This window comes from Gracilinanus agilis, chromosome 4 (genome assembly GCF_016433145.1).
Source record: "Gracilinanus agilis isolate LMUSP501 chromosome 4, AgileGrace, whole genome shotgun sequence".
In the NCBI taxonomy this organism is placed as follows: Eukaryota; Metazoa; Chordata; class Mammalia; order Didelphimorphia; family Didelphidae; genus Gracilinanus; species Gracilinanus agilis.
The window spans coordinates 471,585,416-471,612,060 of record NC_058133.1 but is presented as its reverse complement, the minus strand read 5'-3'; the positions used below and the strand labels follow the sequence as shown (position 1 = coordinate 471,612,060).

General features: G+C 37.1%; 1 protein-coding gene across 1 annotated transcript in view; it reads left to right on the top strand.

The window, feature by feature from the left end:
* Positions 1-6,559: 6,559 nt before the first annotated feature.
* The window catches only part of WARS2 (tryptophanyl tRNA synthetase 2, mitochondrial), a 78,867-nt gene continuing 58,781 nt past the window's right edge, over positions 6,560-26,645 (top strand). Inside the window, exon 1 of the mRNA XM_044672511.1 lies at positions 6,560-6,649. Within this exon, the coding sequence (XP_044528446.1) occupies positions 6,560-6,649 (90 nt within the window). The remainder of the gene's footprint in view (positions 6,650-26,645) is intronic.

Here is a 26,645-nt window from a genome sequence, read left to right as displayed (position 1 = left end):
ACAGAACATGAATGTAATGAAATTTAACTGTATCACAAGAATGCAGAAAAGCATGGAAAGATTTACATGCTATGAAGTAGACAAGGAATCAAAATGTAGGACTACAAAAACGTATGGAAAGAACAACTATAAAACAATCAAGACTGAACATTATAAAATAACGAAGAATAAGTATAGCTCCACTACTCTTTTGCAAAGAACCATGGTTGTGGTACCTTGCATATAGTCTTTTTTTTTTTTCTATATTCTGGTTGGTTTTATTTTTTCACCTTTTTTCTTTTAAAAATATTATTTATTGTTATGTGATGGCTCTCTGGAGAGAGAAGGGACATAAGGAATGTTGTGAAAAACAAAATATATCAATAAAATTTCTTAAAACAAAAATATTTAAGCTTTTTTAAAAACGAAAAAGAACCTCAATGTGAGTAACTACTTTCTTGGAGGAAATCACATTCCCTTTTCCTTATGTTGGCTACTCCCAGCATAGTCTCTTTATTAAGGTAATTCAGCAAAGAGTTTCAGTAACTGCTAATCTTAGAGAATTATCTAGAGGCATTGAGAGATTGGATGCTTGGCCCAGGGCCACATAGGTAGTACCCATCAGATGCAAGATTTTAGCCCAGGTCTTCCTAACTGCAAGGCTGACCCTCAAACTATTTGCTCATGCTGGTACTTATCAGCTTTAAATCCCTGCAAATCATCTAGCATGTGACTTACACAAAATAGACTCAATAAAATATTTGATTTGATTTTCACAGTATGGCCTAATTATAACTTAAGACTCGAAAATATTTTAGTAGTGAGCTGAAACAAAAACTTTAGGGCAACAATGCACAATGCACTAACCATAAAATTTAATGCACTAAAATGCCCTTTCCCTTCACTATTAATCAACTATCTTTATGTTGTTTAACATTCTTTTGATTAAGCTGGGTACAGCCTTGAATCATGCCAAGCCACAGAGAGGGAAAAATTCTCCACCTAGATTCTCTACTGAAATTGGGAAGATTTCTGATTGGAAGCTGGGGTCCTAGTGACATAACTGCCAACTCGCAATACTTGTTTTTCCTCACAAATCTCAGAAAAATACAGTGAAAAATAGGGAGTTAAGGAAAACTGATCTGCTCCTTGGAATATGAAAAATAAGGATATCCACCAATGACTGGAATTCTTTCCTTCCTGGCTTCCTTCAAACTGCACTCAAACTCACTTTCTGTAGAAAACCTTTTCTGACCCCTCTGAATGTTCCTGCCTTTATTCTACGATTATCTCCAGTTTATCCTGGCATGTTGTCTCCTCCAATAGATTGTGAGTTCCTGAGGGCAAGGACCTCTTTTGCTTTTCTGACGAATACACAGTAGGCACTTAATAAAAGACTTGGTTTCTTCCTTCTAATTCATTGGAAAGCTAAACCAGATTAATATGTTGAAGACAAGAATTTTCTAGTTTTTCTTTCACACATCTGTTAGGCTTTCTTCTGCAACGTTATAAAATCCCCAAGTTAGGGCCAGCAGGCTAGAGGGCCAAATCACAAGTGATCTAACTCTACATATGTCCAGCCATCTACCCAAGTGGATGGTATTATTCTCATTTTACAGATGGAGAAAACATTGGTACAAAAAGGTTAAATGCTTTATAAATGTCATGTATTTCCTGCCATTTTTTTAAAGAATATTAAAGAAAATACAACTGATTGCAACTACTAGTATATTTTAGGCAGGCTGATGAAATTTGATCAACTGAGACAGAATCTGATTCAGATACTGATGTTAAGACCACATCAGAGGCTTGTGTAGAGATAGGGGTGAAGAGAATTTCTACTATACAGTACCTATTCCTCCTTACCTTTTCCTCCCTACTGCTTCAGGGATATCTCAAGGATCAAACCTCCTGAAACAGACATACTTTTAGAAGCAACCAAATGACTGATAAACATTCATTATAACTTGGAATTCTAAGTCTGAACTGAGCAAAAGGTGACAATAGCCAACGAATTCCCTCATGCCCCAGTGAGAGGACAAATATGTCTATTCTTCTTATGATGTCTCCTACTTCATGTCTGAGACAAATATACAATGGTAGATGAAAGGTCAGAGTTGAATGGTTTATGCTTGAAGTCAGTTTTGAACACAGATGCCATCCACTCCTTTTGAGTCTGAAAATTTCTTCTAAGTGAATAAATGTGTATAGAAACTCTCTCCATTACCTTGATCAGCATCTGAATGCCAACCTGACACTTTGAATTGAATTAGAGAAACAAAACTGGATACTTTGAGACATGAGGGCTGTGCACAGTACCAGGGCTAAGAGTGGATTTAAACTCTTTCCTTATCCCATTTAAATCTAAGTCAGTATAAACTCTCCATTACTGAAGAATAGAGGTGTGTCTGCAGAGGTGCAAGTTCCCCTTGATGTTCTCGGGCAAAGAAACCCAATCCTTTCTTCTGACACACATGGTTGCAATAGAAGTCTTTCCCCCTCTGCCAGTCTGGTTTTAATCTGCTTGTTCTAGGAAGCTAGGATTTACAGTGAATGTTAAAGAGAGAAAACTACCATAAGTTACAATAAAATAAAATGGTATTGAGTAAAAACCTATATTACATATACATGTAGCATATTTATATATACATAGATATACAGTGTATTTATATGGCCCCGTATACTTAAATACATATTTACTTTGATATATGCCAATGTAGCACTTAAAACAAACAAACAAAACAACCAAAACTAAAGTTCTTTGGATAGTTATACATCATCCAAATTTCTGTTACACTTTGTTATTGGCATTGTTGGGAAAAAAAGATTTTGCACATATGCGAATGATTCTGATACCTGAATCCAATCATTATAAGCATCGAATTTTTAAAAAAACATTTTTGATAGAAAATTTTATAAAATGTTAGGCTCAGAATATGATAAATACAATTTATGCTTTTTTTGATGACTCAGGGACAAATGAAGGCCATATTGATATCTTTCCCAACACTAAGTAGGCCTACCTATAATGCTGAAAAAAACTAGTCTAATCTGCTTTCTAAAATAATGAACCTTTTTCAGCTATTATTTCTAACTGTACATCATTTCCCATTGATAGCTATAATCTGCCTACTTAAAAAATATTTCTTTAAACTATGCTTAGAGCTATGGTCCTTGAATTCAACCTTTTATTTACCACCAATCCATTATTTTCATTTTAAAGATGAACATGAGTCCTGCAAGCTAAGTAGATGGACTACTTGACTGCAATTTGCTACTCAAAAGGCTTTAATCTGAGTTGTAAATACTAGAAGTATGACTACAGGATCACAGAATCTAAGTAATCATCAAGTTTACCTCATTTTATAGGACAGAAAGAAAGCTCAAAATTCTGAGGTCCAGAAAGCTTAAACTTAAAGAGGGACCAGAATTTGAATTAAGGTTTTTAAAGTTACAATTTGCGTAATCCCTGAATTTAAAATTGGTTAAATTAATAATTGGCATTTACTTATAAAATTATTTGTTGTATAAATGAATGCTTAACTTTTATTCCTGGAAAAACTCTATAATGCAATAAAAGAGTAAGTTGTGAGAACTTATAAAGGGAATTCCTAGAAAGAAAATTCATGATTAAAAGCCAGCATGGCTTCTTAAAGAAGTGATACCACAGTAACCTTATTTCTTTTTTCAAGAAATACTTAAGATAGGTCAATGTCAAGGTCTCATTTTCCTAAGGAAGGAATCTTAACTATTTCAAGCACCTTATTTTAAAAGAAGAAACTGAGGCTCAAAGAGGTAATTAAATACTAAGATTACACCATTAGTAGGTGAAACAGGGTAAAAACAGGTGCTCTGCCAATCCAATCTTTTGATTATACCAGACTGCCTCAAAAAAAATGTATGTGGGCCAAGAATTGTACTTACCTTACCTGATTAGAAGACACTCACACTCCCCACCTTACTACCAATGTGGGTGTTTAAATGAGCAGAAAACAGAAATCTGAGAAGGAAATTAAAAGGCTGAAGGAGTCAAATGTAAAAAGATTTGGATAGGTTAGGATTGGTCAAATTAAATAAGGTTATTAAGAATAATTGTACAGTTCTACCCAAGTATTAAAAAAATCAACTTTATACTTTCTAAGGGAAAAAAGGCTAGATAATAGTTGTACAAAAATGTATTTGGGAAGAACCAGCAGTGAGGTAGGCAGTTAAGTGGATAGAGACCTGGACTAAGGAGTCAAGAATCCTGCTTCTGACACTTAGCTGTGTGACCTTAAACAAGCCACTTAACAATGCCTCTCAACCTCAGTTTCATCTGTAAAAATGTTTATAATAGTAGGATTTACTTTATAGAGTTATTGTAAGGAATAAACTATAAATAGCTGCCTAGTTGACAAATGTGCTGATGGTACTAAGTCCACTAATACTGCATAGCCTCCTAAATGATATCCATAATTACTCAAAACCTGTCTAACAACCCTTATAAAAAGAACCAAGTGCGCAGAGAATGTCTATGGTCCAAACTACAATATGCAGTTAAAGAGCCATAAGGTTGTCTCTTCAACTTGGACAGACCCTGAAAACAGACAATAAGCTATATTGAAAACTGAATAGAAATCCACTAGGCTAGATTGCATTTGGGAGTTGTACAGTGTTGAATCCTTTTAAAGTCCTTTTCCGTAAAACAATATTCCTGCAAAGTATGGAATAGTACATTTCCCAAATGATTATTTATAATGGAAAAGTAATGGAGTGCACCATGGTAAGCATAAATAGCATATTACCAAATAAAGGACTGTACACAAAAAGCAACATTGAAATTAAATATTAATGAATAAAATAATAATGAATAAAACAATATTTTAAATAGATCCATTAGAATATGTACTCATTGAGATCATGTATTTTTTCCTTAGCATATTTAGCACAAGTAATAAATATTTAATATGTTTAAAGATTGACTGATATCACATATGATTAGAAAAGAAAGTTGGGCCAGCCATGTAGTAAGAGAAAGGGATTACATAGATAGGCAGCTCATGTCCTCCACTTAAACTTATTTATGGTTAAAAGATTAGACTATGTGGGTAGGGGGCAAATTCTTAACTAAACAAGGGATAGAAGCAATTGCAAAAGATAAAATAGAATTTTTTTTGTATAAAACTAGAAAAGCTTTTGTGCAAGATTAATATTTAGAATAAAAAAAAGTTAATTGGGGAAAATATCTATCAAAACAATTTTTAAACCCATACTTTTTGTCTTAGAATCAATTCTGTGTATTGGTTCCATGTACTAAAGGCTAAGCAAAGGGGTTTAAGTGACTTGCGGAGGGTCACAAAGATATGAAGTGTGAGGCCACGTTTGAATCCAGGACCTCTCCTTTCTAGGGCTGGCTCTCAATCCACTGAGCCACCTAGCTTCCCACTCTATCAAACATCTTTGAAAAAGGACTAATATCCAACATTTTAAAAAGATTTTTAAAAAGATCCCATTCCTGCAATGGGATACTTTATGAGATATGTTCTGAGAGGAATTCAATGAACATTTATTTTGCATTTTGAGCAAGGTGCCATCTCTGTCCTAAAACATAGGTGACACATTGGATAAAGCACCAGACCTGGAGACAGGAAGACTTGAATTCAAATGTAACTGCAAACATTACTAGCCCAGTAAGCTAGGGCAAGTGATTAATTTGTTGGCCTGTTTCCTCATCTGTAAAACTAGGATAGTAGTAATAGCACCTACTTAAAGGATTGTGGTGAGGATCAAATGAGATAATAATTGTAAAGTACACTTTGCACAGTAGGTCCTATATATTATCTATTATTATTATTATAGCAATAAACTGAGCATGTGATCACTTGGGTCCCACAGTATCCACAACCACCCATCAAAAAAAAAATCAACAAAAAGAACCTTTTGCAGGAAAGCTACACATTTCTATTTGGTCAGCTGCTTCTGGATTTTCAGATTAGAAAAGTTAACATAGAAATCTATATTTTAAAAGCTATTTCCTAATTCTTATCCTCGGACTTTCCTCTGGATCTCCTCCGCCCCGCGCCGTCTTCTTAGATTGAAGGCCTGTAGGGAAAGAGGGTCAGTTACATGTTGCTAAGGTTGTCCACTTCACTCTGTGGTGTTTCTATTTGTGCTTTTCCCCCTCTTCCCTGCGGCTCATAGGTCTTAATGAGTCTAACCCGCTTCCACAAGCTGCACAACTAACACTTGAAATCCGCTACCTCTTTTTCGGAGGACACCTACCCTAACTCCATAGTCTCCTCTTTCCAGATAAACCCTCAGTCCTTCTGACTTCATGGCTTTCCCCGCCCACCCCAGATCCGCTTTTTCTGCCTACGTCGATCCCAGTTGCTTTTCTGAAAAATGGCAAGGTCTAGGATAAAGCCTTTCGGCGAAATAAGATGCAAACAGAGAAATCTGAAGGAATAAGAGGTCTCTGAAGACTTTTGGGGAAATCAAGCGCGGTAAACGACGTAAAACCGGGGCGGGAAGGTCTGAGACTAAACTTCCGGCGCTCGCTAGATGACGTCACCAAACAACTTCAGCATCTGCCCCTCTCAAGATGGCGCTGCACCTAGTGCGGAAGGGATGTAGATGTCGCAGATTCATTCGGGCATTTCATGGCGGAACCAGCGGAGATCCCGTCCCCCAGGTAATCAAAATGAGCCTCTCCTTTACCAGTCGCCGCTTTCACAACTTCTCCCACTCTTGGACTACTCTTCTCAGTTTCTTGTACCCTGGTTTCCTATGGGAAAGAGAGGCAGCAGTGATAGCGCGGCTCCGTGCAGGTGCTGTGACCTTCATTTTGGACGAGTTGCCTTTGACCCGGTGCGTGCTGACGTGACGTACGACGTTTAATTTGCGCTCTCTTGAGTCTAGTCCCCCCTCGCTTATTATCATTCACGTGACAGCTGCTTTCAGCTTTTTACGCTACTCCGTATCCGGAGTAGTAGGGAGCTGTGAACCATGAGCGCTGATCCTTTTCCTTCTCCCTCTGGTCCCGCTTCCTCAGTGGTTGAAGGAACTGTCTCTGTCAGGAGCCCTAGAGGCCACCTAGCCCACTCCCAGAATTTTGCAGGTGATGAAACAGAAATTTCAGTCATTTTTCTCTGGGTTGCGATTCTAGCCATTAAGTGATATGAGAGATTAGGTAGTCCAGGGTCTTCTTTTCCAAATTCAGCACTCATTGTGCTTGACTCCTTCATCCTTATTCCGGAATCTGGATAGACTTCCTTACTATGCAGTTGTACCTTCCTTCCCCCAGCGCAAAGGCCCAGTTGATCTCCCAGAAAACATCTGTAGGTTCATACAGTTAGACCTGGAAGGGACAATTGATTCCACTTGAGCTAACTACCTGGTTCTTCTACAGAAAAAGAAATGGGTCAATGGGATTGGCCATGGTTATACAAAAAATGGCAGACCCTGAATTAAAATCTGTCTTCAGATTCTAAATCCAAGCATTTCTCCCGCTATACCAGGCTACTTAAATCTCAGTGATTTTCTGGCCTCCTGTGGCAGTCCCCAGGGTAGTAGAGTTGAGAGACTGTTGGGTTAATATAATTTACTCTCATTCACCAGGACTAAACTCAGAACCTTTTCCCAGCTCCATCTTTACCCCATAATCCAACTACAACCCTGCATCCAGGATGCTTTATTTATGAAATTTAAGGAGCTAAAGTGTTGTATTCTTATATTGAAGTGTTGGGATCACATGAATGGAAAGTGTATAGTACTCAGAGTAGTGGTCATATTTATTTCTAGTTAAAAAGAATTGTGATTTCAGCTTCCTGACAACTCTAAACTTAGGTAAATTGAAGACTCCCTAAGTCTTCAAAGCCAATCACCAGTTGCTGGGACCCAAACTATCTCTGGTGGCTACCCTTTGGTGATGAGTCTATACTTAGCAGGGTTGTTTGGTTCTTGGACAATGTCTGTCCATGTTTAAAGGGTTTCCAGCTTAAGAGAAACTACCTTAAGAGAGTTTGATAGTCTTCAAAATACCTGGGGTCATTTCCATGCCATAATGAAGTATTAAAGTAGAACTTCCATGGAGGAACAATAATGATAAATTAAGGCAAGGCAAGTCAACAAGTGGTTATTAAGTACCAGGCACTAGTAAGTGCTGGGAATACTAATACAAGTAAAAAAAGGAATCCCTATTCTCTAGGGGCTAACATTCTAAGGTTGGGATAGGGAGAGAAATACAGCATATAAAAGGAAACCAAGAGGTATAGTGGGAGAGACAGAGGTAAAGGTATCACAAATAGGACTTTGTTCAATCAGGAGTGCAGCCTATGAAGGAAAGAAGATATGGCTGGCCTGGGCATCATCTTTGAAACAAGTTCTGGGAGGAAGCAGCTACTCAGCAGGAGAGGCCCTAAGAGTGGAATGTGCTTCTATTTTAAGAAGTCTGGGGCTAGAGTGAATTTCCAGGCTGAAGAGGTTTCTTTTGTATGGTAGAGAAAGGCTAAAGAGTTAAAGAGGACAGCCTGGAGAGGTAAAGAAAAGTATCTTTCGGCAGAACCCATCTTTAATTGGAATTTGAAAAAAAATTAGTTTTCTATTTTTTCAGATTGAAGTAATGATATTAGATAGTCATGTCAGTCAGAATTTATTTGGCATCAATACACATTATTTGGGGTAAAGATTGCTTCCATGCCGAGACCAGGAGTAGGTGGGGAAGATAAGGTGGATCTGGGATTGCCCAGAGATTAGACAATGATGGACTACAGCTGTAGAAAAACAAGAGGGACTGCTACCTCAACATTTCTACACTATAATCCCTGTAGAAATTGAGTTGAGTGGAAAAATAGCTAAAGACCAGGACACAACCCTAGTACTTCCTTTTCCATGGATAATTTTTAAGGGGATAATTTTTTTAAAACTTCTCTCAGAATATTAGAATATTATTATAGCATTTTCAACATGACTCACCAAAAGTCCATTAATGACACATCATATTGGTAAACATTATAGATGTTGATCCTATAGCTCAGCTTTGATATTCCCTCTTTTGTCTCAAATTTTAACTGACAAAATAGAATATAGGCTCCTTGAGCCAGAAATTGTTATTTTTAAATCTTTTGTCTGGTAGTACCTTACCATATAATAATGTTACAGTTTACATAGCTCTTAAAGGTGCTCTAGGTTCACTTTACATTATGTTCTCATTTGATCTTCACAACAACCTTGGAAATTAGGTGCTATTATCCACATTTTTATAGATGAGGAAACTAAAACTGAGAGGTTAGGTGACTTACCCAGGATCACACAGCTAGTATCTGAGGTCGGATTTGAACTCTTGAAGAGGAATCTTCCTGACTCTTTCCTATAAATCACTTAGCTGCCACACTTAATAGCAGACACTTTAGTCCTTTTTAAATAAATGGATACAAATCTTGGTGAAATGAGAAGGAAAAATCCTATAACATGTTGGTCAAGTACGATCTGACTGGTATGAGAAATTTTGGTAATAATAAGCACTAAAGTAGTGACATTATCATCCTCTATTAGTTTTCAGCTACATTTATAACAAAACAGAAGAACTGTTCAGGTTTAGTATCTGATAGTCTTTGTACCAAGGCCTAATGCAATTATATAGATAGAATTCTCACAGTCTGCATAAAAATTAAAGTTAAGATGAATTTTTAGAGAAATTAGAATTTCAGTTGTGCTTTATAATGACACAACCCCCAAGGATAAGACAGTGAATCCAAATTTTTTATTTAGGTTTGAGAGTTGTAAAAATCAAATGATATTATGTGACAGCTCTTTTAAAAGCATGAAATGTCACATAAATGTCAGACAGTATTATTGTCTTTGGGAAATTTCCAGTTATCTGAGAAACATGTTTGTCAAATGGTGTTCTTGTTAAAATGGTCTGAGAAAAAGACCAGTAAAATTTATGGCTGCTTTTCCTGTATGTGTCTTCCTCTCCTTTTGAGAAGTTTCCTTTGAAGAGTTCCATGAACAGATGCGAAGATATTTGAAGGGAATATTTGGTCCTTAAAATAGGTGCATTAGACATATTTATTATATCTCATAACTTGTATGGAAACTGAAAAATATTTTGTTTAAGCTGAGAACAAAAAAAAAGGTTCATATTTTAGCATGAGCACTTTTAGGAAGACATAATGAAAAAGTTGAATTTACCATGAAATAAGGATCAAACAATCCTTCCCATAGGTAAAGGTGTTCTCTTACTGATAAATAAAAATAGAGATCATAGCATCACTTGTACTTAGAAATAATTACCCATACCAAAGCATTTTGATTTTTGAGATATTTTATAAGTGGCTTACTAATGTGAGGTCATATATAAAGTAGTTATCAATGTAATGTACAAAAGAAAATTGTTCCTGAGCTTGCATTATTGATGTTCAGTATTCAGATACTTCAGGACTACATGGTAGAGTTGCATCACACAATTTTTAGTAAAAATCCAATGGATAAGAACTGGCATAGAGATATAATGAATTATGGGATATATGCTAATTTTTTAAAAATTTTAAATTTTAAAAAGTGATTTCATTTTTCCAGGTGTCATCCAACAAACAGTAGTTGAGGAGAAAGTTAGAAAACCAGTGCAATGAATTTCCTTCATAGGAATAGGGAATAGGGTCTGGGCCTATTTTCTTTGATCTAAGGATATCTCTGTCCCAGAATGAGAAACTCAACTTATATGGTTTGACACCCTCTCTACAACTTCTAATCTTAAGGAGTTCTAAGATCACTGAGAGGTTAATTGGCTTGTGTAGGGTCATATAGCTAGTATCTATCAGAATCACACCTTGAACTCAGTTTCCTACTTTTGAGAATAACTCTTTATTCACTCTTCGTGCTGAATGTCATATTATTTTCAAATGTTGATGGCATGAATAAACTTGAGCTCGTCATCACCAGAAATGTTTTTTAAAAATCCATACTTCCTGAAGAACAGGTTCTCATGTCTTTATTATGTTAAACAAAAAACAATTTTGTTAGAATTCCTTCTTTCATTCAGTCTTGACATTTTGAATTTGACCCATATTTGTTATTGTGAATGACACTATATTACCATGAGTGTTTTCGAGTTTTAAAACTTACTCTTGGTTTTTTTAATGTAATCCCATTTTACGATGGCACTGATTTTGCTTATAATATTTTCCAAAAGATGACCAAGAAGACATCAGTAAATATTGACTTATTTTACCACTTTCTTATCTACATAAAATCTTTATGTATTTGCCCTTCATGAAAGTATGTAAAGGGAACAGTTTTTTAATCATTTCTCCACAGCAGACGAAACAACCCCAATGATAAACTTAATTGAAGTGTATATAAAGGATAAAGGAATTTTCTGTTTCTTACTTGTTGATAACCCTTTGGCCCCCCCCCAAAAAAAAAATTGACTCAGGAGAACAAAATATATCTTCAAAGGATCTCTTCCAACATTAAGAGATAGTTTTGTTTGCCAATTACTATTATAATTGTAAATATTTGAAAAAAACAAGAATATCTGTCAGGCAACCAACTTGCATTTATTAATCATCTAATGTATGACACTCACCATTTTGTGTTCATTACTGCCATGGAAGACATTTTATTTAAAGGCCCAAAGGAAAAGGGATTTTCCAGAAATGGTAAGGTTCTCCTGGTATTTTCATCTACAGTTTACATTTTGCTAATTGCATTAAGCCTAAGAATACTAGAGAACCTACTCAACCTCCCCAGTTGTACAATATGTTAACCTTATGACACTGGGCAAGTCATTTAAATGCTTTGTTTCCTCATTTAAGAATGAGGAGGTTGGATTTAATCTCTAAAGCCTCTTCCGGTTCTAAATTTATGACCCTAAAATTCCCACAGCCACTCAACAATAACAATAAAAAGGGGGCAGCTGGGTAGCTCAGTGGATTGAGAGCCCGGCCTAGAGACGGGAGGTCCTAGGTTCAGATCCAGCCTCAGACACTTCCCAGCTGTGTGACCCTGGGCAAGTCACTTGACCCCCATTGCCTACCCTTACCACTCTTCCACCTATAAGTCAATACACAGAAGTTAAGGGTTTAAAATAAATAAATAAATAAATAAATAAATTAAAAAAAAATAACAATAAAAAGTTTGATTCAGCAGTCCACAGAGGAAAAAAACCAAGTGGATAAAGAATATATTTTGTCCGGTTTATACTATTTGTTTGAATAATTTGCCAGTTCAAAAATTGTGGACTCGTACTGCAGATAAACAATGAGCTAAATCTAAAATTGAAAATAACAAATTGGATAACTCTTAGGAAATTACAGAATGTTTTCATGGATCCCAATTTGTTCCCTGCTCTAAAATCCATATTTTTAACACTAATAATCTTCCATGCTGTATAGTTGGGGTTCTTAACCTAAGATGTATGGACCTCAAAGGGTTCTGTGAATAGATTTCAGAGGATCAGAGGGTGGGAAAAAAATAACAACTTTATTGATTTTTGCATTATCCAATTCAGTATCTCTAATTATTTTTTTTAAATCTGTTAAGGAATCCATAGATTTCATTAAACTGTGAAAGAAGTCCATAACAGAAAAGGTTAAGAACTAAGAATGCAAGTAAAACTATAGTTTTGAATCATGGATTGCCATGAAGTTTGAAGAATCAGAGTTGCAGAGTGAAATTAAAGGATGTTTAGCAAGGGTGAGAAACAAATGGTAGGTGTGTAAATAAGTCTGTATTATATTAGCAGTGAGGACTTATGCCTAAGAAATTTCATAAAAATATTGAGAACATATGTCACTAAAAAAATGGATCACTTGTTCATGTTGTGAGAGCAAGGAATTGCAGATAGAAAACTAAAGTGTTACATTGCTTTCTATAAAATATTGAATGCCTAGAGTAATAGTACTCAAGCATTTTGTTCATAGGATCTCTTTGCAACACTTTAAAGTTATTGAAGACTGCCTCCTATCCCCCAAGAGGTTTTGTTTATATAGATTATATCTACCAGTATTTATTATGTTAGAAATGAAAATATCTTTGTTTTTTGTGAAAATAATTCTAAGGAAGCTCATGATCCCCCTGAAAAGGTCTCAATGACCCTCTAGACACCCCCGAAAAAAATTTGGGAACCTCTAGACTATATGAAGGCCTCTAACACATTAGATATATCCTTTAAGGGGTTGGAAGAACATAGACATCCCTTAGGATGAGAAGTTATAGATGGCTTATAATTTGCCCTCATACGAATGGTGTCATAGATACTTCAAAAAGGGTTTATCAGTCTCAAAGATCATGTAGTCCAAACCCTACTCATATCATAATGAAAACAACTAATATTTATCTTAATCCCTTAAAATTTCCAAAGTGTTTTCCTCAGATGATTACTGTGAAGTAGATTATGTAGAAATAAGTATTCTCCTTTTATATTCAAGGAAACAAGTTCCAAAGAGGTTGATTAAATGACTTTTCCAGGGACATACAGGTAGTCAATAGCAGAACAAAGATCTGAATCTAAGTACTTTCACTTGAAATGGAAACATCTTTCAGCCAATGCTGTCTTTGTTGGCACCATGATTCATAATCAGATCTTCTGACTGTAAGTCTAATAACACTCTTTCCTTTACTTCTTGCTTCAATGAATGCCATTGACAAGATCCTCTTGTCATCCAGTGGTTATCCAGTCTTTCCTTAAAGACCTCCAGAGACAAGTTATTTACTTGCCACAAGATAGCCATTTCTTGTTTGATGAAATTTTCTTCATTTTGAGCCAAAAATCTGCTTCTCTTAAACTTCCTCCTGTTTGATCTAGTTCTGTCTTCTAAGAGTAAATTGCAGTTATTAAAATCAATGATGCAGTTGACTCGATAGATACATACATACATACATATATATATATCCCTTGGCTGCCATGGAACATATTTATAGAGTGGTGGTGAGAGAGTGGAGTTTTGCTCTGGGAAGCAGTTTATCCTGGCCCATACTTGTTTACTTTGACTAGTTCATTAAGTGACAAGCTAGGTGTTGCTTCTTATGTTTCTACCCTTGTTCTATTTCTGATTGAGTAATAGAAGAAGGATCCAGAAACTTTTCAAAAGATTAGAGCGTTAGATAGTATCTAATAACATGAAATGTAATAGGGACAAATGTGAAGTCCTATGTTAGGAGTTTTAAAAAATAATTCCATAATTGCAGTCTGGAAGAGACTTGTTAAGACAATGTAATCCTATGAAAAAGAACTAAAGGTTTAATGAGATATGTAGTCGATATGAGTAAACAGTTTGATGTGGCTACCAGAATTGCTAATTCAGGCCTCAGTTCTTCACTCATCTTTGATTTCATATATGAGATTTGTTAAGGATGACCTCAATATGGTCCAGTGATTGGCTTGGGTTTGGAACAAAATAAAATGTCAGTAGAACATGTAACATTTTGTAAAAGAAGCTTTCTCACCTATAGTAAAGAAAGGATACTCAGCAAGGATACAGTATTAGTTCAGTTGAAAACAACCCATTTCACTCCTTTCCCCTTTTGCCTCATGCTCCATGGGTGCTCTTGTAGTTCAGCTAAGTTTTGACCTACATAGGTAGCTTGAAGAGCCCTACTTATGCAATGGGCTTTTATGCCTTAGGCAACTGCTTCCTTCGTTCCTTCCTTCCTTCCTTCCTTCCATCCATCCATCCATCTTGGAATCACACATATTGGCTTTAGGGCAGAAGAATGGTAAAGACGAGGCAGTTGGGGTTAAGTGACTTGCTCAGGATGACACAACTAGGAGGTGTCTGAGGCCAGATTTGAACCCATGTATTGGCTGCTTCAGGTCTTGCACTCCATCCACTGAGCCACCTTCCTGCCCCAATTCAGTTTCCTTTCCTTTCATTGAAGATAAGATGTGCCTGGTGAATTTATAATTGCCTAGTGGAGCCTATTGTCATATCCCAACAAGATTATTCCTTTTTTCAATACAGGTCTCAACCTCTCCAAGCCTTACTTGATAATTGAATCATAGTATCATAGATTTAGAACCAGAAGGAAATTTAGAAGCCAAGGAGGCCAATCCCCTTATTTTATAAAAGAGAGAACTAAGTCAAAGAGAAGATAAATGGTTCTCTTAAAGCCATATAGCTAGTAGGGTTTGAGTTAGGATTTAAAAGTCCAGTACTCTATCCTGTATGCAACCTAGCTGCCTCTATAAGACAGAATTGATGTGGCCCCCCAACAGCCTCATTTCTAGGTATTTAATCCTGTGATGATGAGCCTTATCAAACTTAACTAGGCCTACCTTTGAATGACATGCAATCCATTGCTGATCCTTACTTGAAGCCTTTGCAGCTTTGCACTCCACAGGCACTATAACTAGGAGTCATTTGTATGGAAAGATAAATCATCAAGAGTACTGTTTCCGTTTGTCAGTTAATACATGCTTATTAAGCTCCTATTGTATACCAATCACTGAGTTAAGTGCAGTGACTACAAAAGAGAGGCAAAAAACAATCCCTGCTCTTAAGGAGCTCACAGCTGTTGGGAGAGACAACAAATAAGCAACCATATATAAACATGTTATATATAGGACAAATTGGAAATAATCAACAGAAGGAAGGCACTAGAATTAAGAGGGGTTGGGAAATGCTTCTTTTAGAAGGCATATTTTAGCTGCAAAGTCAGGGAAGCCAAGAGGTAGAGATGAGGCGGCAGAGAATTCTGTGTATGGAAGACAACCATTGAAAATGATCAGAGGTGAAGTGTCTTGTTCAAGGATCAGTGAGGAGGCTAGTATTCTAGACTGGCAGCATATTTTGTTGTGGGGTGGGGTGGGGGGAGGACTTTCAAGTATAAAAAGACTAGAAAGGTGGGGTGGAGCAGGTTTTGAACTTTGAACACAAAACAGGATTGTGTGTCTGATTCTGGAGATGATAAGGAGTAACTAGAGTTTATTGAGTAGGAAGATGACATGTTTACTCCTGTGCTTTAGGAAATCACTATGACTGCTGAGTAGAGAATGTATTGGAATGGGGGGGGAGAAACTTATGGCAGACAGATCAACCAGCAGGTTATTGTAGTAGTTCAGGTGTGGGCTGATAAAAGGCTCTGGACCAGGATAGTGGCCTTGTTAGAAGAGAGATGAAGAAGAGAAGATTGCCAAGATTTAGCAACATTTTGAATATCGAAAGTGAGAGAGAGGAGTCGAAAGTCAGTGAATGGGCTCAGTTTTTTCAGTGGAATATGAGGCAAATTTCTCAGCTGTGAGGCAGAGGGTAGAGAGAGCTTTGGGATATTTGAGGAGCTCTGATGAGTAGAGTGATAATTAGGGAGGTATAAAAGGATTGCTTTGCTGTATGCAACGAGGACCCAATTGAAGTCATGTAACAAAATTCTAGTGGATCTAGTCAGCACCATTTCATGATTTTTTTTTCTAACTTTATTCAGCAGCACAAGAGTAAGAGCTAAAGCAATGGATTATGAAAATTCCCCAAGGCTAGGATTTGGCAGAGCACATAGAGAAAAAATACAAAATTAATATCAGGTAGTTAAGTATATTTATGTCAATTTTCAAATTAATCAGTAGTTTTTTTTTTAAATCAATTTCATGTAGGCTGCTTCCATTTCTTATTGTGGTGGCATGACAGTGAAAAATATAAATCCTTTTACCCTTCCTTTTCCTACAGTGTTGTTTAGCTCAGATGAATTATGAGAAAAGAGCAAAGCTTGCTTGTAAGTTTATCTCCATGTCTCTATTCAGCCTTTGCCGCCTGACTTGCTTTGTGTGAAACAGAGGCTTTTAACACATGAGTCCCTAGATGCTTGTAGGAAGTTCTGTTTACACATAGCCCACAGCAAAAGGTCAGCATAAGAAGAGCCCCAAGAGCAGAAAAGAAGTGGTAAACACTGCTGCTGATGAACGACTAGAGAGACATCCATCTACATCCTACTTAGGATTTATAACTGGAGTCCTTTTTTAAAGAAGAAACAGAGATGAGGTGTAGGAAGATCATACAGTTAAACATCTCTATTTAGACTGATTCCTACTTGGATAAAGTGAAGAAAAAAAAATTAAAAGAAAAATTCTTTTCCCAGGTAATTTTTACAGACAGATGATACAGATATATGAATACATACTCACTGCAGTGATACTGAGTTATTTATAGAACCCCTAAAGTTTCACTGGTATATAGACTTCGATGTTTAATTTTTCTAAACAAAAGTTTGATTCTTTTCATTGCTATCTTTGGTTGCATATGATTCTGAGATCATATGTTTTAGTCTCTTACCTTTCCAATCCATCCTTCACATCTAGGTCTAACCATGTTACTACCCTACTCAAGAAACTTCAGTATCTGCCTATTGTCTTTAAGATAAAAGTCAATAATGCTTTATTTAGTGTTTTCTATGTGCCAGGCACTGGGGATTCAGACAAAAATGTTCTTAGTTGTGGGGCAGATGACAAGAAGGAGCTTATAATAGTGGCTTTGGTGTTCCCAGTAAAGTAATAGGTGTGAGGCCATTCTCTGAAAGATTTTAAAACAAAAATTATGAGAAATGGCATGTCAAAAAATCAATTCTGGTGGTGGTCAAGATATGGTCTACAAATTGTTTCTCCACAAGTCATCCATCTTCTGTCCTGTTCTTCAAGTGATTCTGGGCATAGAGAGAATTATTCTTAGCCCACTCAGATTCTTCTCTTTGATAATTCAGTTAACACAAAGAGAAAAACACTCCTTTCAAGGCTTTCAGACTGACTACTGTCTGAACTAACAGAGGCATCACAGAGGTGCAGACCAAGACATCTAGGAGCTGAGCTAGGGACAGGTGAAAAAAGAGACAGAGAATGTTGTCATCTTCAACAGGATACTGAGTGGAAATTCTCTACCAGTTAAGGTGATTTATAGAGTAGGGAGACTCTTAGATGAGGAATGAACAAATCAGCAGTAGTTTAAAATGCTGGCTAATTATTTACTAGGAAGATCTGTATTGAAGGAGGGTTGATCACAAGTCAGGCGTCAGATGAGGAAAGAAGCCCAGCATTAGGTCCTAAAACAGACCAAGCTCTGCATTGCCTGGGTCACATTTTTTACCAGGCTTAGAGAAGCAGTGACAGAAGGCTCTTTCATATGCCACCTGGTCCTGACAGCTTATGGTTTTAAAGGAGCAAATGACAAGTTGTTGTAGTGGTATAGAAGCAGTTGGGACCCTGCCCAGTTGTGCACCTGTGTGATCCCAGCAATGGGGAGCCTGAGGCTAGTGAATAACTTGAGCTTGTGAGGTTAGAGCTACAAGGCTGCCTCTACCCCTACTTCCAAGAGCTTAACATATTAATGTTGAAGTTGGTGTGGACACGTAGTCAGCTCGTTTCAGGGGTTTCTGTTAATATTCTGAACTGTGTTCTTATATTCTCCTGAATGACTGTGTCATATCCCCCTGCTAGATTGTAAGCTTACTGAGGATGGGCCTGGACGTCATGACTTACTTATCATTTGATCTTCTTAGCATGTTAAGAAATTTTTAAAATTTAGTAGTCATTCAAGAAATGATTACTTAAGGAACGAATGGAGATTCAGCCTATCACAGCATCACTTGGGCATAATGACTATATGTCTCCAAATCTAGGAAGTGCCGGGATATAGGCTCCTTAGAATGCTTCACAGTTTAAGTGATTAGAATGAGAAAACTTCTTTTATTCCCTACCTACTATCCTCCTTCAGCCCATTCTCCCCACTCCCTCCGTAAAACACATCCCGAAAGAAATAATGGAAATATATTTTGTCCAAGTAGCAGTTTCCTAATTATTTGGACACTCTTGCCTTAGATTACACCATTTTAATTACATTCTCCACACATGTATGTGTGTGTACAGATTGTCTCAGAAAATGCCCACATGTGAACACTTTGCCATATTTTTCCTTTCTGTTTCCTCCTTTGGACTTGTTTATTTTTATCTTCTTATCTTTCTTACATATAGAAATTAAATGTATGGACCCACTCTTTTAATCTAAATCTAAGGCCTGTGCTGCAAGATTTCCTTCTAAGTAAAACTTTATGATAAAGTGCTTTTGTTAATCCTATTTTGGATGTGGTCCAAGACAGACACTCCTTATGCCAAATTCCTCTTTATAGCAAACAGTGTTACAGTGGAGTTCTAGTGTCTACTCAAAGATTAGCACATGAGTTTTATAACTCATGTCACCCATCACTAAAATGTCACTATCTTTGATAAATCCTGCAGTGTGATAATGTTATCCAAGTATTTAAGCTACTAAGCCAAAAGTTTTACTCTACCAGCTAAGGCAATAGAGGAAATAGAGAAAGAGTGAAAATAATTGCCGGAGAAGAAAATTGCCCAGGATATCAAGAGTAACACCCATCTAAGCTTTACAAAAAGTGTCATGAGAGTTTTTAATGATCAGAAGTGATCAGATATTTGGCTGTCCTTTTCAACCAGAAGATGGATTTGAACCAGATTACCACATCCAGTGTTTAGTTTTGAAGGGAGAAAAAAAAGCCAATTATTTGTCTTCTTTGTTCAAAGGCTTTTCGTGTTGCAGACCCCTGAAAAGCTGGTAGAGGAGCCAGCCTTTCACATCCATTAAGGTTAGCTCAGAAACTGTTGAATTTGATCTCTTCCATTTGCCATCTGGATACAGTAGAGAAAAATATATTCTGCATTGGGTTACTGGATACCATCCAGAAAATAATATGTCAGGGGCATCAAAGGATTGAAGCACTTGGTCCAGTCTGTCTAATGATCACAAGCAGTGTCTGCTCTCCAGTTTTGTAGTATGTTTTATTTTTGCAGTGACAATGTATATCCCAGGATAATAGATCACAAGGATTGCTGCCAGCTTGTCAAATCTAGGATTCCTCCATCATACACTTCAAAAAATGCACATGCTTTATTTGGGGGAAACCTTGGTCTTATGAAACTGAAGTAATACCACTTCCCCTACCCTTTTTCCCTGAAGTGATGGTTTACTTCATAAAGAGATCTAATTCAAAAGGATAGTTACGCATTCCTCTCTTTACCTCTCCTCTACCTCACCCCATTTAGAGTTGCTTCCTTAAAACTTAACTTTGTTTAAAACTACATTCATTGCCCTTTGTATGAAGAAGACATGATATCTGGTCAGCTAGTGACCACACTGGCAGCTTTCCAGGAATCTGACAACTACATCTCATTATTCACACCAACTGGAGCCAATTGTAGCTGCCCCTATATTTTCTTATTTTTTTTTTAATTTTAAAATGTGAATAAGAAGCAACAGCATGCCATTTGGTCTCTGCTTAGATCAAGAAAGAACTTTGTATAATAGAACCTCTATTCTCAATAGACCATATGCCTACATTTTAAGAGAACTGGAGGCCATTTTATATGGGCTCCAGTGTAGGGATTCTTTGGTTCGAGTCCCTATAGAAGCAAGTTAATAGTTGAATTTATGCCTTTTGCAATTAGGTACATTTGTAGGCCAGTGGCTTCACATGTGACCATCACTCACTAAGGAAGGTGGTGCTGAATCTTATGCCAGAAGTTTTTTGCTTCAGGAGTGTTTGAGTGTTTGCTTCCAGACTGTAATTTTCCCTTCCCTATGTCCTAACTACTAAGGCAGAATCTTCTCTAGATCCTGAGCCATTTTATTTGAGAGGAAACATGCATAGCACAGTATCACAGGATTCTTTCTTTTCATCAGAGGTTCCTAACCAATAGAGTTGAATCCTCAAGACCAGTAGATCTTGAAATGTGGTAGAGCTCCAAATTCCCTGGCGTGCTTCCTTCTCTAAGGCTTTTGGATAAAATCTACATGGAGAGAACCTGATTGCCTGACTGCTGTCCTCATGATTTGAGGAAACCAAGTTCTACATCTTTATGCATTGGAACATGTTCTTGGTGTATATCTAGAACTCCAAGTGGTTTTGGTGGTTCTGACAGGGTGAACAGGATCCCATGGACAAAGTTTTCATGTGCCAGAACTATCCACTGGCCCTCTCTTGTGCCAACTAGTAGCCAAGTTCTCTGAACCTATGCAGTAGGTAGACCGTTTCTGAGTGTAACATGCCAGGTATGTGGTCCTGATCACTAAGCAATGTGAGGGTGTACATAACTGGTCTAATCCTTGTCGAAACTAACATTCTGTGGATGAAGGGCCCCACTAGGATCTCGTGAGTGAATTGGGAATGTTTCTCCAAAGGAATACCCCTTGTAGATTGTACTACTCTCCTAGAGTAGCTTTATCCCTTCCCTATGCTTGACCAGCAAAACAACTACACAACTTAGAATTTTGTCAATGCTAAACTCGTGCCAGAACTGCATGGTCTTGTGAACAGGCACAGACCTGACCTTATTTGATCTGATGGAAAATGGGAAACCGTTGGCATGTGCTCTAATTTTGAACCCTAATTACCTTTCATCTGGACTATTATAATAATTTCTTACATGTCTCCCAGATTCCAGTCTCTCTTCACTCAAATTCATTCTATCCATTTTTTGATAGATTATTTATTCCTTTAATGTAGATTTGATCAAGTTACTCCTCAGATACCTTTAGTAGCTCATCCTTGCACACCATGTAAAGGCAAAACCTTGTCCTGACTTCCAAAGTTTTCCACTAACTTTTGAATATCTTAGAAGCCAACAAATATTTTAGTAGCCATAACTTATGTATAGAGCACTGTGCTAGACACTAGAGAAGATGAAATATTTAGATAAAAGATGGTTTTATCCTTTTAGACTTTATAATCATTTAATAAATAATGATTGGACACTTGTAATAAAAAGGAAATTTGTGCAAGGTTGTTAATTAAGTATAATTAATTTACTCAGTAATTTTGCCCATGCTTAAAATCATTTTTTTAATCAGTTAACTAAACTTTTTAAGCTTACAAGTCAGTCCCAGTTTCAACAGATGGAATTAGATGTTATTTTCTTATGCTAAAAACATGCATTCCTCCTTTACTTACAAATTAATATCAGGATTTGAGTTTCTCTTTCTCAAATGACCACTGACATCACAAGCACAAAAAAGGCATTTTCCTCTACCTCTTTGAGATGTCATGAACTGTCACAGTGGAAACTCTGACCCCTTGAACCTGAGCATCAGCAGGTAAGGGAAGGAGGAACTGATTTTAAAAATATTTTGCTTTAAAATGTTATTTGCTATGTCGAAGCCTGCAAATACCATCTGTTATTGATTGTCAGATTCTTAACCGTTTTTCTTTTCAAAAACTCCGATCCTAAAAAAAACTCTTTCCATCTACTTTTTACATAAAAGCAATCCCTTAACTCCAACAAGCACATCCTGCTCCTGCTGTGCTCACCCTTATGTTTGTCCTGTCTTGTTTATGAACTCCACCATATTCATAATGTAGCATAGAAACATACAGCATTTGTCTAGAAGGAAGGGGTCAAACGAAGCAGTGGTATATGTTATTGTAGGCCCATACGGTGCCTCAGGGAACTGGACCATTTCAATCTGAATCTCTTTGCATCCTAAAGTATCACATCATTAATTATAATATGACCTATCAACATGTTTACTTATTAATGCCACATTTACATCACAATGATTCACTAAAATATCATGTTGCCAATAGCAGGGAAAATGACCTTCACCTTTAAGTCAAAGTTGCTACTTTTTTTTCCTGAATAAAATAGCAATTTTGTGAAGGTAATCTAAAATTTATTTCAAATTATCTGATATCTTAATTTTGAGGATATTCTTTTGGTGTCTAGATCAGGACCTTTTTAACCTTGTGTCTGTTAACTAGTTTTAAAAAATATGTTGATAACTGTAATTCATTATCACTGGTTTTCTTTGTAATTGATTTTATTTTATGCATTTAAAAAACATTATTTCAATGGGATCTATAGGCTTTTAACTTAAAAAAGGTTAAGAACTTCTGGTCCAAATTAAATTTTACCTTAAATTAAAATTAGAGTACATTAACAAAGCATTTGGAAAATGAAATGTATCTAAGTAAATGCCAAGACATTTATATATTTATATTATTTATAATGTGTTAGAAGTGGAGTTTAGATTTTTACCTTCTGGAGGACATGCATTTCATCTACTGGATATGATTAATGTTTTGGAGTGATGACAAGCAATAGCAAAACAATATTTCTTTGATTTTTAACTAATCCTTTGAAAACAAAGTTTCTTTTAATAAAATTGATATTTAAAATGGAGTTTGGAAGAAGCCTGAACTATCAGCTTTTTGGGCCTGGCTGATTAGAGTACCAGTTTCCAAGGGCTAGATCAGTCCCCTCTGCATTTGTGATTTGTTAATTCAGTAACCATCCAAAGAGATGCAGGAGCCTCTTTTGCAATATCCTGTAAGACAGACGAACCCCTTTTCCCTTTGCTTGCTAAGAGGAAAGATTCCACTCAGGTATGTCTCGGAGAGAATCTGCTAAGCATACTCATGCTTCCTTTATTATATCTATTTCTAGTAATACCTTATCTGAGAATGAATGTGGGATCTTTTTCATTAATGAATGTATAGAGGTGGCATGTGGCAAAAATTATGAAAGGTAAATAAAATGATATTTCATTACTGTGAGATAAACTTTATTCATGAAAAATGAATACCGTTGCCTCCACAGCATGTTGTCAATGCATATGCATGTCCCTCCCAGCAAAGCAGATCACAAAGTAGACATGCCTGTCTGTATCCTGTGACCCTTATCAATGTTCTCCCATGAATTCCCCCCAGAGAGCTCCCCAACCATGCTTGGGAGCCCTTCTCCTGATAGCAGAGGAATGAAGAAAGGTTGGCACATGGGCTGTGCATTTCTTTTCCCTCATTCTTGCAACATGATCAGCCCCCTGCCTCTTTTTTTTAATTACTCTGGCTCTCCTTCACAGCTTATTCATCATGTGCTGCAACCTTCATTCAACCCATTGTCCTGTACTAATTTTTAATTCTTTGTAGATGTTACAACATAACTTAGAGACATAAGACAATGCACATGTTGGTGTTAAAAATATGGGACCTTTTTTTTTTTTCTGGCAAAAAGGTGAAAGCCATTAAATGAGTTTTCCAGTTTCCCCAAAAGGGTAGAGCATACCCTCTTCCTACTGTTTAATTTTGGACCCAGTTTATTGGGTCTATCCAAGGCAGATAGATTGTCCATCTGACTGCACGTCCTATCCATCCTAAATCCCCACACTGGGGATTCCTCATCCACTTGGTTTTTCCTGTCTCTTTGAATTTCATCATATTCTTTTGAGTGGTGACATCTCATGTCATGATAAGTATTCCAGGGTTTGATGCGAACAATAGCCAGCCATCCCAAAGCAACAGCATCTTTAGGGACTTTGATTCTTCACATTGGATTCTGTGCCGGATCTGCTCCATGATAGTAGTGAAGATCTTTGGTCTGCATTTGTCTCCCTGTTTATGCCTTAATTTATAGAATTGTTAAGAGGCTCATGAAACACTATTATCTTTGTTGTTATATTTTTCAAGGAATCTTTTTTTTTAAACCCTGACACTCTTACCTTCTGTCTTAGTGTCAGTTCTAAGATTTGCTCAAGGTCACACAGCTAGGATATGTCTGAGGTCACATTTGAACCCAGGTCCTCCCAACTCCAGATGTGATGCCCTGTCCACTGTGCTACCTACCTAGTTGCCCCTTTTTTCAAGGAATCTTTAAATTTTTTGATGTATGCTTGGGAAATCCTTGCTTTTACTTGCTCATGATCCTCTATCTCTGAGTCCATCCTTTTTCACTGTGTCTCCCATCCCTGAAAGTCTCTCCTTCTTCACCTGTGCCTCCTGACTTCCTTCAAGACAGAGCTCAAGGCGGCAGCTGGGTGACTCAGTGGATTGAGGGTCAGACCCAGAGATGGGAGGTCCTGGGTTCAAATCTGACCTCAGGCATTTCCTAGCTGTGTGACCCTGGGCAAGTCACTTAACCCCCATTGCCTAGCTCTTACCACTCTTCTGCCTTAGAACCAATACCCAGTATTGATTCTAAGACGGAAGGTAAGGGTTTTTTAAAAAAAATAAAAGACAGAGCTCAGATCCCAGCTTCTTCTGTAAGACATCTTTTCCAGTTTTCCCCTTCTGCAATTCTGCCCTCACTCTCCTTCTGCCTGTCCCACTTACACTGTATAAATCTCCAATCCACATGGTTGTTTGAATGTTGCTCCCCCTTTAGGATTCCTGAAGAGCAGGGAATGTGTTTCTGCCTTTCGTTTTATATACCCTATCTTCTCATTTTTATTCTTTTTCCTAGTTTTTTATTAGTTATGGACCTTCGATATAACAAACTATTGGTCTTAGGACATACAGAGAGCTGATTCCAGCATCACTCCCTTATCAGTACCAAGATATTTCTGGTCTGTTAAAAATATCAATTTAATTTTTTGCAATATTGTTCTAGTATCACCATATCCGTTCTACAGACTGTTTTCTCAGATGAAGTATAGACACAGGACTCTTGTGCAGTCAATGTGCCTTTGGCCCCTGTCCTTGTTCCTGATCCTCATTTTCCAACATATTCTTGTTCTCGTCATCTCTTCCTCTCTTTTCAATGAAATCACTAAGTATATGCTAATTCCCAGCAAATCCCTTGTCCAAGGATATGAGCAAATAGCATTCAGAGGAAGAATCATATGAAAGAATGCCCTAAATCACTAGTAATAACAGAAACGCACATTTACCCCACACTCAGCAAACTGACATAGATGACAAAAGAAAGGATTAGGCAATGGTGGTGAGGCTGTTAAAAGATAAGGATGCTAACCATTATGGAAAGCACTTCGGAATTATGATAAAATGGCTATACTCTGGCCCAGAGATTCCATTTGTAGGCCTGTACTTCAAGGAGACTACTGACAAAAGGAAAGTTTTGCACAGAGGGAAGGAGGATGAAGGGGAGATGGATAAACATTTATTAGGCGTCAACTATGCTGAATATGTTACAAATGTTTTCTCATTTGATCCTCATAACAACCCTATGAGGGTAGGTATTGCTTTTATCCCCATTTTACAATTTAGGAAAATGAGGCAAATAGGATTAAGTGACTTGCCCAGGGTCACACAGTTAGTAAGTGTTTGGGGCTGGATTTGAACTCAGGTCTTCCTGTCCGCAGACCCAGTACTGTATCCCAACCATATGAAAGAATGCTCTGTATCACTAGCAATAACAGAAATGTATCATATCCACTAGATGCCTCAACTTGGAGGCTAAATAGGTTGAGTGCTTGTAGAATGCTTATAGCTGACCTTTACTGGCTGTGTGACCTTGACAAGATACTGAACTTCCACCTGCCTCAGTTTCCTTATCTACAAAATGGGGATACCAATGGCCCTAACTTCCCAGTTGTTGTGAGTATGAAATGAGTTCATATTTGTAGACACACTGGTAGATAAATAACAGCTACAGCTAGAATTTTATAGTTTTCTGAGTCGATGAAGGAGGGACTAAGGCACTCCTAAGACAGGTATCTGGTTATGCCGGGCCATTTTCCTTCCTTTGTCCCACGACATCACTCTTTTATTCCAACTGCTGGCCGTATCTTTTCCCTATTCTATTCTAGCTATGGGTTAATACAATTCAAGCCCTTCATTTTATGGGAACTGCTTTTGTTCCAAATATTAAAGAAAGAAACGTCTGTGAGATCTTTCTGGAGCAGCAACTGTTTTCTGTGTCACTTCAGTCCCATTAATCAGTGTTTGAGGGCAGCAGGGGCTGC